Source organism: Sitodiplosis mosellana, unplaced genomic scaffold, assembly GCF_009176505.1.
Source record: "Sitodiplosis mosellana isolate CC-2019 unplaced genomic scaffold, AAFC_SMos_1.0 Smas_scaffold_6191, whole genome shotgun sequence".
NCBI lineage: Eukaryota > Metazoa > Arthropoda > Insecta > Diptera > Cecidomyiidae > Sitodiplosis > Sitodiplosis mosellana.
In genome coordinates, this window is record NW_022601432.1 from 2,320,160 (window position 1) to 2,336,959 (window position 16,800).

General features: G+C 34.6%; 1 protein-coding gene across 12 annotated transcripts in view; it reads right to left on the bottom strand.

Moving 5' to 3' along the window:
• Nucleotides 1-4,694: 4,694 nt before the first annotated feature.
• The window catches only part of LOC129576702 (transcriptional coactivator yorkie), a 32,697-nt gene continuing 20,591 nt past the window's right edge, over nucleotides 4,695-16,800 (bottom strand). For 4 of the 12 annotated variants that reach the window (XM_055462186.1, XM_055462184.1, XM_055462185.1 and 1 more), the window contains exons 4-10: nucleotides 13,690-13,793; nucleotides 13,435-13,548; nucleotides 10,533-10,610; nucleotides 10,171-10,313; nucleotides 9,856-10,042; nucleotides 9,710-9,780; nucleotides 4,695-9,595 (exon numbers count right to left, since the gene is read on the bottom strand). In XM_055462186.1, coding sequence (XP_055318161.1) covers nucleotides 9,503-9,595; nucleotides 9,710-9,780; nucleotides 9,856-10,042; nucleotides 10,171-10,313; nucleotides 10,533-10,610; nucleotides 13,435-13,548; nucleotides 13,690-13,793 — 790 coding nt within the window. In that variant the 3' untranslated portion in view covers nucleotides 4,695-9,502. Of the gene's footprint in view, nucleotides 9,596-9,709; nucleotides 9,781-9,855; nucleotides 10,043-10,170; nucleotides 10,314-10,472; nucleotides 10,611-13,434; nucleotides 13,549-13,689; nucleotides 13,794-16,800 lie in introns of all 12 variants that reach the window. The other 8 variants (XM_055462181.1, XM_055462182.1, XM_055462180.1 and 5 more) reach the window with 2 other exon arrangements.

The window sequence follows — 16,800 nt, forward strand, 5'->3', positions numbered from 1 at the left end:
TCATGGACAAAATTGAGCGTACGCCTATAAATTTTGTGTTTTATTTTTTCCAGTAACTTTTCATCTCAAATGTAATATTTCAATGGGAAGTACATGAAAAATGAATAACATTGGCAATTTTGAACATCTAAATTGGCCGACCAATAGGCGGCTTATGGCTCTCGGTAAAAATGGCCAAAAATTCAAGCCTTTTTCTCCAGCCGTTCGATTTGAAAAGTTTAAATGCAGTTTTGAAGGCCTTCAGGAGCAGATACTTTTAAACGCTGAAAACTTTCGGATCGGCTTCAATTTGGGCAAGTTATGGCCGTTGGAAAACCCAAAAAAAATTTGACGAAAATTTTCGTACGCCTATAACTTGGTTAAATTGTAACCCATTTCTATGTTTTATACTATTAAAATTATCTTCATTAAATGGGCTTTCCAACGACATATGACATTTCGCGATCAAACGCTTGGTTTAATTTTTCGAAAAAAATCGGCCATTTTTCCAACGGCCATAACTTGGCCAAATTGAAACCAATCAGAAAGTTTTCAGCGTTTAAAAGTATCTGCTCCTGAAGGCCTTCGAAACTGCATTTAAACTTTTTAAATCGAACGGCTGGGGAAAATGTTGAATTTTTGGCCGTTTTTACCGAGGGCCATAAGCCGCCTATTGGCCGGCCAATTTTGATGTTCAAAATTGCCAATGTTATTCATTTTTCATGTACTTCCCATTGATATATTACATTTGAGATGAAAAGTTACTGGAAAAAATAAAACACAAATTTATAGGCATACGCTCAATTTTGTCCATGACTGTATATAAAAAAAAGATAAGTGAATCCAAAAAATGAGCCAATTTAATTGAATTATAAATAAAATATAAGCCACTCTTGTTGAACTTGAGCAAATGTTTTGTGAAACTGTTCCGTACTGTTTTCACCGTCTCTATCTCTTTCTCGCCTATGATTTGAATGTATATAAAATGTGCGATAATAATTTCCTTTTTATGGCAGCACGTTCGACCAAACCAATTTTAATCGCTTCGTCAGTAATTTGAAGTTTTGGTGTTTGTGTGTATTCTTTCCCTCCTCGTTGTTTATCTACGACCACTTCGTATTTATGGACTATTCAGTAAAGTGAAGAAAAAAGCATAGGCATATTATTTGACACATGTATGATCAGAAGCCGTAATACGATGAACGCAACGGTCTTATCTGGACAAAAGCAGATTTTGCGTGCGGAAAAAGAAAACAAATTAAAAACCAATGAAATAAGTTTCAAAACAATCAAAACTGGCAGTGTATACATTGGGGATTTGGCTTGCCTTTGCTCAACGCAGCATCAAAACAAGGCCAAACACATTCTATCCTTCTTTGCAAGTGATAATTCAAAGTAATAAGAAACAAGACCGCAGATCGTCGCTTCGCTCCTCTCTGCGTTCTTTTTGCGTTGTTTAAAATGGTTTTTTTTTACGTTAATTTGATTTTTCCATCAAATTATTCATTCAAGCACTACATGGAATGTAGTTTCAATCGAAGTAGTCATTTCTGTATTTTATGAAAATTATTTTAATCAAAATCAATAATGTTCGACCCGGACTGTATTTTTTCTGGAGATCAACTTTTACTTTGATAAAATTAAATATGTAAGAGAAACATTAAACAATTTAGTTATAAATCATATGGAAACATAAATAAATATTAATATATATTAATTAAATAAATTATGGTATTATTAATTATATTATTTTGGTTTTGGGAATGATAATGTGAACGTGGATTGTACATTATTTCACATTGGAAATTAAAATAATATTAAATTTTTTTTGAGTTATCTCAAACATGAATTACATGAACATGACATTATTATATTTTTGTAATTAGGCGTAATTGCTTTATTTCAAATTAGAACTTTATATAGAAAAAAGAATTAATTTTCGGTCTAAAAAAAATGGCCTAAAGAGTCTTAAAAATTTCTTGGGAAGAAAAAAAAACAAATGCAATAGCCTATATTCCATGTATTCTACATTCCATGTAGTGCTAAAAAGTTGGTGAATATTCAAAATGTAAACCATGCAGATGGAACGTGGTAGTTTTTTCCCTGTTGATATTGCAAACGCATGAAAGTGGATTCGTTACGGAATATTCTCTTGGTCCCTCCTTTGGCTAAAATGAAATCCATCCATTAAATGTCCCGATTTTATTATTAAACACTAAAAGATTCGCATAAAGGAATTATCTCGATCCGATAGACTGGATTGCTGTTCAACAATCATACTCATTAAAATCGTCACAGTGTATGCATTTTCGAGCATCCATAATCAAAGTTAAATCCCTCTCATATCTCGTTAGATAGCGTTATGAACTTGCACTTAAACAACCACTTTGCACTTGTGCGTCGTAACGAATATATGTGACAGTGCTTGGGGTCGCAAATTGTTCAATGTTATCGATTTCGATGGAGCTTTCTAACGTTGACAAATCTAAATCAGCTTTTAACAATCAGCAGCTACAGAACATTTGTTACGCGCCACGTAGATAGCTAACTCAGGGACCCAGAGCGAAAACGGGACAGACAACGAGTGATAGAGTGAGTGAGTGTCTTCGTGTAGTAAAATCGATTACGTTTTGAATTCATTACACAGGATATCGCTAGAAAATGTCAACGGGTCAAAAACACCATGAAATGCTTTCTTTCACCTTGTGTCCTTCTATCGAAAAACCGAAACAACCAACCAACAAGACTCGCATATTCACAAGACAACCAAATAAAACGCAATTATTTATGGATGAAAATTTTTCATTTTAAACGTACAATATATGTATATTTTTCATTTAAAAGTAAAGTTTGATTTGTTGTTTTTTAGCTTACAAATTGAATTAAAAATTACATGCCAAAAATAAAAATGATACTCTATGTACTTAGTTTTGCTGCTGCTGTGTGTGTGTGTGTGTTTGTGTTGAATTTGATACGATTTTTATCGTTTTTTTGTTTGTTTTGTTGGATTTAATTTATTTTTTTTTTCGTTTTGTAAAAGAGAGACAAAAAATGGTTTTTGTTTTTTTTTTTTCTTCGGTTGATTATTAATCGATTTCAGTGATTTGATATGTGCATATTCGCATTGTTGTATGTGTGGGTGGGTAGGTGTGTATATATGCGAATGACTAAACAAGTTCAATGTTTCGGCTTCAATGAAGCTGATTACCAACATACGTTGTGTGATTTTCTTTTTTCATCTCTTCATTTTTTTGTTGTTGTTACAAATTGCATTTCTTTTTTCATTCGTTTGTTATTCAGACCAAAAAAACTGTTTTTCCACCAGCTTGAGCTTGACCATTAAATTCTGTTTCTTTTATTTGTTTGCAATGATATGTGTTATATACGTATATATTGTGTAATACTAATTTCTGTTGGATTTTACTCATTTTTTTTTTCAATGTATCCATGCGCTTTTTGGGAAATAACATGAATCTGACATGAGTTCATGACTTCTGTGATTGATGTGAGTGTATGCGTGAGTGTGAGTGTTTGTGGGAAAAATGTGTGGACAATTTGCTGCTGCAATTTGTTTTTTTGTTTGTTTTCATATTGCATTATAGCGGGGGAAAATAGAACATGAAGCAAATAGATGAAGTGTCCTGTATACAGAAGTGTCTGATGGTAATGTTTCTAAAATTGAGTGTTGCAGCGCGCGCTTTCGTCAAGAATAATCGTTTTATCGCCAAGTGGAAAACAAATCGTATAACACACAAACTATGTGGGTTGAAGGAAGAGGTTTTTTTTTTTAATTGTGCACACGAATCCAGCTGCAATGATTGCATCAAAATTTGTCAGTAGCAAATTTTGCTAATTTATCGACGACCGGATTTCCGTAATTTATTGCATTCTCTTTTTTTTCAGATTCTCTATATATCTTTTTTGGTATCTTTCTCGCTGTTCATTGTCTATACAGAGTGTATATGTGTTTGTGTGCTGTCTAGAAACTACACGTTTCTAAACGATAAAAGCATTGACTATTTTGAAGCGAGTCCATTCCAAACGACTGTTCAACATCAAATCTCTAAGAAATTAATTAGAGAGATGTGTTTCAACGGTTTTTGACTTGATATGATTTTGGGTTGTGGCAATTGCCATGGACTAAAGACCGATGAATGCAATTCGGCTAAAATTTGATTTTGCTTCGTAATGAAACAAGAAAATGTAGACGAAGTAATAATGGCGAACGATTTTCAAGGGATTGTCAAAATGCGCTCATGGCAGGGCTTTTTGTTTTTATATTTTCCAACGTTTGACTTTTGTATCACAAATATTATTTTAATAGCTTCTGGTTTTTTTTTCTCTCTCGTTTGATCGTCGTTGCGTGTGTTGTTTTTGTTTATATAGAAAAAAAAAGAATTGATGGCAGACGATCAAATTCCCATGAGGTTGTCAATTCTTTTTGGAAATATTATTGCTTGTTAGATTTTTATTTTGTTTTGTTTTGTTTTGTATGTGACGAAGCTTCTGCAGAACATTAAAATGATGAAGAAAATCAGAACGAAATGAGTTCAGTGTTGCGTATTAAACTTAGATGAGTTAATATTCTTATCGACAATGTATAAAGATTTTATGAGCAAATAAAGAATTGTATTGCAATGAATGATACACATATTTTTGTTTTGTTTGAATTGCTTTGCATCCAATAAGTATAAGACCGTCCAAAAGATTATTGCTTTTTTTTTTTTGTTGCAGTTTTAATTGCTTTCATCATATTTTTTTTACGTAGATTTGTTCTTTTTTCTCTCTTTCGTATGCTTTTCGTGTCGCATGATTGCTTTGAATGCTCAGCTCACAATTTGCATTGATCATGATTGCCTTTTTGACTAAACCCCTTTGGATTGATGACCACCAACGCAGTGGTCTAATTTCCAAATATGCAATTTTAAAAAAAGAAGCTTGAAAATCATTTTGCATCAAATTTACAAATACTTATTATTATCGAATATAATTTTTTTTTCTCATATTTTCCATTTTTCTAACATTGTTTTATACTTCTCATGCTGGACGGCATTCGGGTTCATTTTATAGAATAATTGAGCAAATGGTTTTCATCAGTGTGCTTTTGTTGATTTTGTTGTTGTTATTATCCATATCTCTGACTGAAACTTTGGTCTCATTTCTGTTGTGAGATGCTTCAATTTTGATCTCGCCCGTGATAGCATTTAGCCGTGCATTTGCATTCAGGTCTTATTCGACTGGGTGAGGCGGCTCATGTGGCCGCACCTCAATAAATCTAGTCTAGATAATATTCAATTGACAGCAATGGATTTCGGCTCACATTGCACGCATTTCCACCATAGAAAGTGGTTTTATGCAATTCCATTCATATTAGAAGCAGCGTTCGATGTCCGCACTGACGCATTTTTGTGTCGATGTGACACACGCACATATTTTATGTCATACCTTAGCATCGCTACTTGTTATCTCTCTCTCTCTCTCTCTCTCTCTATCGCCATCATATTGACAGTAAAGATTTATTTGAAACGAGTAAATTATTATGGATAGCTTATGAATTTTAAAACAAACGATTGTGGCCTAGCCGTGTAGATATGCCAAACCAATCGAATGATACATGAATAAAGAACGACCGAAACCGAAAACAAAACGAATTAATGAAAATCCAATTTGGTTTCGGATCGTTGGCGTTTGTCTTCCTTTCTTACTTTTTTTTTTTGAAAATAGAATATGGCCTAGATGGTTGGATGACATCATGCGTGAAGGCCGAATGGTTTTTGTTCTATTATTATTTTCTTGGAAATTTGTTTGTCGTCGTTGTTGTTGGTCACTTGTCGACAAGGGTCGACCAAAACTATTCGACCATGAACCAATGCCGGTGAAAATGCTGTCAATTGTTCGATGTTGTTATTTGTTCGACGGCTTCGAAGGAGGAGAGCGCATAATTTGCACGTGATCAAAACTGAAGTAAGCTCACGAACGTACTTCAACACATACAGAGAGTGATGGATGGGGAAGAAACGAACTTTTCAAGAGCGTGAACACAAAAAAAAGCGTTCCGGTGCAGTTCGCACCTCATTTCGATGCAGTTCAATTGTCAAAAGCAACGCATACATTTGTCTATGGTCGACTCGAAAACAAAAAGAAAAGGAAAAAAAAACGATGAAGACACATTGAAAGCTCATAAATAAAACGTAAAAAGGACTAAACAACAAAGAAACAAGAATGGAATTTCCATTCTTATTCTTATCTTCGTACGTGTGTATCTTGCTTTATACTCATATGATATATATATATATATATATATATATACTTTAAAATGGGTGTGAATATATTTTGCTTGACTTTGTGTCAACATTTTAAAAAGTCTTTCCTATAAAAAAAAGGTCACAAACTCTATCAAAGTTATTGCTGGCTAAAAACTTGTTGTGTGATATTAATTCTAAAACGATATTTCAAATCGTAATACAATGTTGCATTAAAAATAGCTATCTATTTGTTTTCATTTCTGTTGTTTCTTGTTTTCAATCTATAATACGCAATAACATCTAAGTAAATATGAATATTTTACAAGTATACTTTAGACGAAAAGAAAAAGAGAAACGTGACACATATGTATATATATATAAAAAAAAGGCGGACTGCTTGTCTCGTTTACCATTTCGTTGCTATTCTCATTTTCCTATTAATTTCATCTCGTTTCTTTTCACGCATTTTATTTACTTTTTATCATTTTGCTCATTTTTCGTCCATTTTCCTTATCAAACTTTGAATTCGTCCCGTGAATATACATACATACTTAAGGCACATCATTTGTTTATTTTCACTTTTTTTTCTGTTTTGTTTCGATAATATTTCCCATTCGTTTCACAAATTGTGTGATTTTTTTTTCTCTTCTTCTAGTTTTTTTTTTTCATCTATCGCACAATTTTCTTTCATGAATTGCTCTTCTCATCGCATTTTTTTTTTCTTTCCTCATCAGTTTTATTCCGGTTTTGCTTTGCTGTGCGTACAATTCAAACATTCTCTTTATACATTCTGTACGGTTCGTCATCGGGAGGGGGATAATATGACTTCCGGCGTCACAAATAAAACCGAAACCGGATCGGAAATCATACCATTCAAAATTCAATAATAAGATCATAGAACAAAAAAATTGTATACAAAATAAAACGGAAATAAACGAAAACAAAACTACTACACATTTAGAATAATAATAAACTACCGCAATGAAAATAAGACACTGTTTTACTATATCTCATATCTCTCGTTTTGTTTTTTGTTTTTTTGCACATATCAAGATAAACCACGAGCTTGAATGGATTAAGGCACTTTGTTCGTTTTATATAAATGTTTGTTTCATTTGTTGTTTTGTTTCGGTTCTCTATATTTTATGGACGTTCTCGAATATATGAAACGACTATAAAATGTCTCGATATTCTCTTTCAATTCAGAATTTTCATACATATTGAAATTAGATGACTTTGGTGTCTTGCTTTTATGTGCTACACTTTTAAGGTTTTTTTCTTTCTTGTTTTAATTGTTGTTGTTACTTTTGTATGCGTATTCTTAATTTACGGTTTTTTTTTCTTCGTTTGTTGATTGCTTTCATTTTAGTTTTGTTCACGAAAGAAACATTACTTTACACTCGTAACACACGCACGCACGCCAATTATGCACGCACTAACGTGCATTGTGTATACATCAAGTGCTTAACATTGCTCTCCCTTAAACAACAAAAAGGCACATTTTCTATGACTCAAAACGATTTGACGATATTAGTGGCCAATTACCACATAATACGATAAACCACTATTGGTTTCGCCTATAAAAACACACCTTGTAATACACGAATTATAAACTATACACTAGAGAAAAGAGAAAGAGAGAGAGAGAGAGAGAAAAAAAAAACTAAACGACTTAATTGCAACTTTAAAATGTATATTATACAATATTTTTGCTAGTACTGTTGCATTGGATATCTCTTTTTTTTCTTAGCTGTGTGGATATATATATATATATATATATATATATATATGTCACTGTGTTTGTGTGTTTCTCCTCTCTATTTTAACTGCACAAATTTTTCGATGACTCTATATGACCTTATGTAGTGTGTTCCGCATTTTGGATAGTTTGATTTTAGAAACAGACAACCGCACAATATAGACATGTGTATGTTTAACAGTGTTTTTGGGTTGTTGTTGCAATTTTGCACAATTTATAGAATAATTATCGCTGTGCTTTGTTCAATCTAAAAAAAAACAGCAACAATAACACAAAAATTGTATAATAAATCTTAAATTGAGCGATCAAGTGCCAAAATACGAAATTTTGGCACCGCTAAATCCAAACAAATGTTGTGTGTATTTCAAAAAAAAAAAATTGCATTAACGATTTACGATCCACGCAAATGGTGTTTTTTTTTGTTGCAATTTGAAAAATGAAAAGAAAAATTGCCCAAAAATGTCGAATTTGAGATTCATTCGCCCACGAAAATAAGTGAAATGAATTTCGAAATTGTTGGTTTGTTGTAAAAAAAAAGAAGAAAATGTCAAAAGATCGTCAATTTTTGAGCAAAATTTCATTGGAAATTAATTTCAAACGAATGCGGGCACAGTGTTCAAGTTCAAATTATCGGCGACAGAGGAAAGAAAACACTCACTCAAAATGAAACATACAGTCGTTTGAGTTCTCCCGGGTAGGGAAAAAATTACCGCACAGCTTCAAAGATCTCGTTTGTCTCATTCAAGGTGTGTGTGTGTTTTTTTAATGATCGAAACTGTTCTACTGCTTCATTCATATATTTTTTTTCCCCCGCCCGGTTGTTATTGTTGCTGTTATCGACGCGTGTGTGTGTGTGTGTGTGTGTGGCGGGCACGTGACTGTGCAGTGTGCTATTCGCCCGTATCGACCACAAATCATCGGATCAAAAGTCACTGTTTTGAACCGTTAATTAACATGATTACTACACGATAACAATATTTATGTTCATTTACTACATAATTTCATTTTTTTTCCTCTTTCTTTTCTAGTTTTTTCTTTCTCTATTTCTTCTCTTCATTTTGTCGTAACATGTTTTTTTTTCTTCCTTCTGTTTGTCCTAATCAACTAAAACCTAGCAATGTAAACTAAACCGATGACTTAAGTAAAGAAAAATCAAACAGATGATTGAGTACCAGATTTGCATTTCACTCTGTGTCTACAAACATTTGATGTGTGTTGTGTGTGTGTGTGTGTGTTGGTTTGTTTGATTTTCGTGTGTTATCCTGTATTTTATTTGTGTTGACTGAGCAGTTATGTGCAATTTAGCATAGAATTTGTTTTGTTGCTTTTTTATTCGATTAGAAAAGACACGCATCAATGAGAGGGGAGTAGAGGAAGGAGTGTAGTTTTCTCATTAAAATTTTCTCTTTCTTTCGTTCTTCTTCTTTCATTAGCTGTTTAATTAATCGATGTATATGTGTTGGTGGTGACTCGTTCTCATTTTCTTCGAATTTTTCACAGAAATTTTCCAATTCGGTTCTTATATCCAAGTCAACGGTTTCGTGTTTTGAGTATCTATTAAATTGTGCATTAAATTATCATCAAGCAAATCATTGCCAAATCCATCACCCAACTGAAATAAACAAAGAGACGGAAGAAAATGGACATGAATTATTGGAATTGTTCTCAACGGAGGCAAATCTTTGAAAATAAACAGATTAATGCTCCAAAATTCGATTATGTTCACCTGTTGCAATGATGGTACTAAGTCATCTGTTGCATCTAAATTGGCACTCATCGATTCCATTGTACCGCTTTCTGAAAAATTCAATTGAAAATGGTGTTGTTAAGAAGATTGTTGATTGAACTTTGGTGTGATTCTTATGTACATACCACTAATGCAGTCCATGCTGTCGTCCATATTGCCAAGAAAATCGGGCGTGTGTGGCATTGAATAGTTGTTTGATGATAGACTTAGACCACTGTCACCAGACTCTTGACGAGTGTGATCAGTGCCACCCGACAAAAATGGATCCATCTGCAGGCCGATCGTCTGTTGACTTTGCCGTGCTACAAAATCCTACAATACACACACACAGAGAAAAAAACCCCCCCATTATTTATGATTTCATCGTAGAAAGCATATTTCATCGAAGACAAAGTAAGAAATAAAAAGAAAACCGAGATGGCACCGCCGATAGTACTTACTTGATCGAATGACACAATTTCCTGTTGACGCTGCTTATATGAATCAACCTCACGCTTCAGCTGATGAATACTGATATTAAATATATTTGGATTCATTTCGACTCTAGATGCACTCAGTGTGGTGGCTCGTTGAAATTGTTCCGCTGCACAGAAAAAAGATAACAGAAGATATATATGAAAAATCAGCGCATAAGCCAAGTGTATGTTTATTTTTTTTTTTTCATTCGATTGAGGTTCAAATTTGATGGGCTTAGTAATAGAGATGAAGAACGGCATTCCCACGATTCAATTATAATACGTACGTATTCTTGGATCGAACCATGACGTAGAACGAGTAGTGTGATTGATAAAATAAATCTCACCAGCACTGCTAATTGCCTGCTCCCAGCCCTCCGGTAATGGACCCAAGCCCGTACTTGGTGGCTGCGATTTTGGAGCGGCTGCAAGTAAGAAAAAAAAAACAAAACACATTAGCAAATACAATTCATTTCATTTGTTTTGCTATTGGTTTCCTTTTTGCATTTCCTTGAACTTGAACAGAAGAAAAAAACAATTGGTGTAGCCATAAAAATGAACGACAATTTCCCGATTAGTGTGCCATTAAATGGATGAGCTCACGTTAGAAAATACTTTAAAACACCAAGACACATCTACTCGTAGACGTGATTTCAGTTGTTTGATGACAGTACGTGAACCACAAAACAAGAAATTAGACAAAAAAAAAGCCCATGAAGAAGTCAAAACGTTACCATAATTTCCTGATAACGGCGTTTACGATTCGATAAAAAAAGACACTGAGAATTGAAAAATGAGCTCAGCATGAAAGAACAGAAAACGGCAGCGGCTTCATTATCAACCGTTTATTGATAATAAACTACGCTAAAAAGTTTCTCTTTATCGATGTACTGTGTGTGTGTTTTTTTCTTTCTTCTTTTCTTCTTCTTCTTGTATTGCCATTTACAAATGTATACATTTATTTTTAGATTACGTATTGTCAGAATGAAAATGATCACACCGACAAAAAAAGAAGAAGACAACGGCAGCGACGACGAAATACAACAAGTGAGAAGCAGCAACAGCAGTGGTAGTCGTCGAATGACGAGAAAAAAAAAATCATGAACGAAAAAAAAAACTGAAATATGAAATAATCCACCTCGATCCACCGATTTTCAAATCAGTGTGTGATTCAACGGCGAAAAAGAGACAGCGATAAAACGCAGAGACGGGAAATTATATTTAGAGTGCTTCAAAAATAGACTCTCATCAACACAAAATAAAAATCGCCTGTAGTAACCGGCAACAGTGTGGCAAAAGAGGCACAGCAAAATAAGTGTATCGTGTTGACGTGTTTTTTTTTCTTCTTCTTCATGCCGTCATTATTTCAGTGTGTGTGTATGATTTTTTTTTCTCTCTTTTTAGCGCAATCAAGCGCTCGTCGTCACTGTGTTCTCTGTTATTGTCGTTTTTTTTTCTTCTTTTTCTGTTTTCGGTGTGTGTGCTTGCCTTCGTTTTGTGTGAAAGTTCAGTCATATCAATAAGACGACGACCAGTGGACTTTGGAATTATTGCACGCTGTTGATGTGTCTGGTTGCATTGAACATCAGGCAAGCCGCATCTGATCCGATCATAGAGACCACAGCTCGATGTAAACAATCACAAAAAATAGCAACAACAACAAAAACATGCAGTGCAAATGAACTACGTATGTTACGTTTGACTGCGTTCAACCGTCAATTTCGTTTCTTTCTTTGCGCTTCACCCTTGACTGATGCAATTTCTCTCTCTCAAAGAGTTCATTGTGGGCATTTTGAACTGAAGCGTGGAAGAAGATGTAGGAGGAAGGAAACAAAGAAAAAACACAGCAACAACGACAGAAATAAACACAAAGTTGTCGCTCAATTGAAGCAGTTTGTTGTTTGATAACAGTGGAACACAAGTCAAAGTCAAGCAAAAAGGAGCAACAACTCCGATTTGTTGCTATTCTAACGTCAGCAAATAAATAGTGGGATTCATTGTTTCTCCTTTGCTCTCATTTCAATTTCACGGCCATTCGAAAGAATAAAGTTCAACTGTGCAAAGGAAAACCGGAAAATGTATTCAAGCAATTTTCACCCTACATACTTGGATGGATTGTAACTCTCAAAATATGGAGTATGCTCGAAAATTAATCTTAAGCAAATGTTTTTTTTTCTTCTCCAAAGAATGTGTGAAGGCTTTATACCATTTGTGCTTTTTGCAATAATATGGAGCCGCCATGATTATTTACCAATCAATTGTACTGAAGTACAGTGTATATTTGAGTAAGTAACTTCTCCACTACTGCTTGAAAGCACAATGGTATAAAAATCTGCAAGAATTTACGCCTCGTTCTTTGATTCTCTTTGGAATAATTGACTTTTTCAAACGGGGCAATGTTACAATCATTTGTTGACATGGGTAATTTCGCAAACATTTCATCTGTTGTTAATGCGCATAGAGCCATGGAGCTAAAGCACTTACTCTATCCTCTCATTTCACTTTAGATTGTTCTATTCTGACGTGTTTTTTTTTCTCTTTTTGATTCTGATTCCTGCTCTGCTGCTGTTGTTGTTGCAAAATATGCATTTGAGAAAAGGCGAGAGAGCGAGTAAGCGACTGAGGCAAAAGAAGCACACACACACATACCACAAATTGCCCGCACCTTTCGGACGCCTCATTTTCTTTGCAAACGACAACGCGTATTTTATTCTCGGCACACGCAATTCAAAATCATTTTGTTGATATACATATATGTGTGTCAGGCTGTTGGTGCGTTCTCATACGCGCCTCAACATCGCCGTCGCATTCGCCATTTATTTATATAATAAATTTCTGTGTGTTATTACTTGTGGCTTGGCCAATTCAAGTGAATGCCTTCCACCAACCCATACGGCGAAAATGAAATGCAATTAATGCGTTTTCATTTGTGTGTAAATTGTTTACTTATTGCACTTCTCACACAACAACGCATGCACCAAACGACAGAATTTTATTTTGTCTGATGCCTCGCTTACGCATACACACAAACATACGCGTACATGCTTTTATTTCTCTGCTGCTTGATGTTTGTGACGGCGTTAATAGCGTGATATGTGATGAGTTGTTGCTTTTTTTTTTCTATAATGACTTTTCTCAGATGGCCATCGCATTTTCTTTTCTTTTCTCTCTTCATATGTTCATCGTTCAAGAGGACGAAAAAAAAGCGAACGATTCAAATTTCATTTCAGATAGAAAACTCCTACTTACTTGTTTGTTGTAATTGTTGTTGCTGCTGCTGCTGTTGTTGTTGCTGCTGCTGCTGCCGAATTGCTGAAACGAATTGCGATTGCTGAAGCGGTTGAATTTGTCGTCGGTGTTGACCTTACAATCAAAATAAAAATATATTCGTTAATTCGCAACATCAAACTATCCACAGTTGAATGACGACAAAAAATCCGCATTGTCTCTCAACTGGACTCGGTCGATATTCGAAGAAAAAACCGATTTGGAAATGAATCTTACCTGGAGCAGTTGATACAAGTAACGATTCTGCACTATGTGTCAATGTTGGCTGTGTGTTCATTTGTTTTCTCGGGTCTTCCCATTGGGTTGTTTTTGTATTGTGACTGTAAAGAGAGAAGAGAAAAAAAAAATCAATGAGTTTCAATTAATTTTCGAATTGCATAAAACAACAACAAAGAACGACAAATGAAACAATGGGAAAAAACCCTCCAACCACATGGGACACTTGATGAGCCACATGAAAAATTGGCCATTTAATTTTTAAATCTAATGTCATTTTTAATCCGAACCGGCCGAACCAAACAATTCAAGAATCATCTTTTTTTTATCTCTCCCTCTTCTCTGTGTTTGGGTTCGTTAATTCTCGTTTCTTCAACTGTTTTCTTTTTTCATCCGTCTTAAAAGGACGTTTTGAAGAATGTAATACCCTGAAATTCGATCTATTAATTATGAACGCATATATGTACAAAAAAAAACGGTGGAGAGAGAGAGAGAGATCGAGGCAAGAGAAGTGATCAAACGATCTGAATTTACAGACAGCAATTTGAATTAAGTATCTTCTGTATCAATGCGTTTTGTGTGATTATAAATTGAAACGAGCCACAGGGAATGGGAAAGAAATCGAATCAACGGAGAGAAAAAAAAATAACCAGAGAATTAAATACATAACATGCTTTGATCCAAGCGATCTCTTTTCCAGGAATTGAGCTGCTCTCATACATTCACTGTGAACAACATTGCATGCACACAATCCGCGCGCCGCATATATACACACACAGACGTGCGAACGCATCCAATGATGCTGAGACGAATAAAGAGTGTGAGAGAGGGAGATGCCTGCAGTGTAACTATTCGAGCCGAAGAAGTAGTATATATATGAAATTGAAATGGCTCTTGATACAAGCGCAGGATCGATAAACAACAACAAATCAACTGACATACGAAATCGATAAATACAATTTATACCTTGTTACCGATCGTTTTCTGTGTTTTTTTTTTCTCTTCTCTTCTTATTTTGTCTCTTGTGTGTTTGTGTATGCATGGATGTGTGTGAGTGTTGTTGTTTTTCTTTCATCTATCGTTTGCATCGTTTATTCCGCTTCTTGTTCGTACGATCGAACCATCGAGGGCCGAAAACGACAACGAACGACGAGAAACAGCAACGATGACGATGATGATGATGAAGAGAAGAAGAAACAAAACAAACAAATACACGCACACGTATAATCGAAACAAACAATTCTTTTCGTCTACTTCTTTGTTCCTTTTTAGCACTACATGGAATTTAGGCTATTGTAGTGACTTTTTTTACGAGAAAATTTTAAGACTCTTTAGGCCATTTTTTTTGGACCGTAAACTAATTCATTTTAATATCCATATTTGTTATTTCAAATGAAACAATTACGCCCGATTGCAAAAATGAAATAATATCATGTTCATGTAATTCAATTTTGAGATAACTCAAGAAAAAAAAATATTTTACACTTTTTTCATTGCCAATGTGAAATTATGTACGATGACCGTTCACATTGAACGTACAGTGTACATTGTACATAAAACACATAAGTGAAGAATACAATATCATCATATGAATTTATTTTATTATTATTGACAATATTAAAATGATTTATAACTAAAACTTGTGAAACAGACATTTCCAACGATTAAAACTACATTCCATGTAGTGCTTACGATAATAATTTGATGAGAAACATCAAATTAATTAAACCCCTTAAATTTACAAGCTTCAAGAACGCAGAGCGGAGGGAAGCGGAGCGAAGCGACGATCTGCGGTCTTGTTTTTCTATGTTTGTGTCTTGCCTCATTCTCGATGTCCTTTTATGTTCGTGTAGTTTCACTCATTCGTTCTCTTGCTTTCGTTCGAACAGAGAGTTCATGTGTTAGTGCGCCTTTGTTCCTTTTGACTGCTATTATTTACTTGCCGCTTATAACAAGTGATTCTAATTATGAATTATACTTTTCGGTTTATGTTCTCTTGCTCGTTCGGCCTTTCCCATTTGTGTGTTTGTGTGTGTGTGTGTGTGTGTGCGAGAAAAGAATCTCAGCGTATTGAATTGGATCGACTGATGAGAGGCGCTTTGATGAATTGTTCAGAGTTTATATAAAAATCGGTTCTTCTTTTGGTGGTGATGCTTTTTCTCTCTCTCTCTCTCTGCTCCTTCTTTTCGTGTATCGCATAGACGAGAAATTGGTTTGGGCCAACTCCGATTTTCTCAGCGAATTTTCATTGTTTGTGACATTTCGCCACTTTAAACCGAAAAGAATGGCAAATAAAAATACAGAAGAAATGAAATTGAATGGCACTTGGATTTCTTCTCACAGGTTTTATGGGATTGGTGCTTGAGCCGACTGTGTCAAACGCTCATCCAATGAACATTTCGGTTTGGGGGTGATGGACAAGACAACTCTGATATATCGGTTTTTCACCTGGAAAAATGTTGTTCGGCAATGAGATTCTCTCACCGTAGCATTTAACTAGAGGAAGAAAAAGGCGGATAGAGAGGGAGAGAGAGAGAATGAAACTGAGAAACAAGGGAGTTCAAAGCGTGTGCACTGTGCACAAATATGTTTTTTTTTCTTCGTTCACATGTTCATCAAATACTCACACCATTGATCACCGTGTGAATAAAAGTTTTGCATCCAGTGCAATTGAATGTTCACATGAACTTTAAGCAGATGAAGATGAATACGAAAAAAAAAATGTAATGACTAACGTCACGTTGAAAAACTTTGCAAAATATCACACACAGATATACACATGCACACCTCAACTCGATGGATGAACGGCTGAAATTCAAGAAAGAACCGATTGCAGACAATAACATAAAATGTCTTAGTGTTAACAGGAAAAAAAAAATTCCGTCCGATTTTCATGTTCACACAGAAAAATCACGTTTTTTTTCTCTTTTTTCTTCGCTTGAAAAGCCATCTGAAAGGTTATTTGGTGTGGTTCTTTTGTTTCAAGTTTTAATACATGTGATTGAAGTGAGAAAGAAAATCAGGAAAACGATAAAAAAAACACGAAAAGCACAGAGAGACAGACAGAGAGAGAGAGAGAGAGAGAGAGAGAGAGAGAGAGAGAGAGAGAGA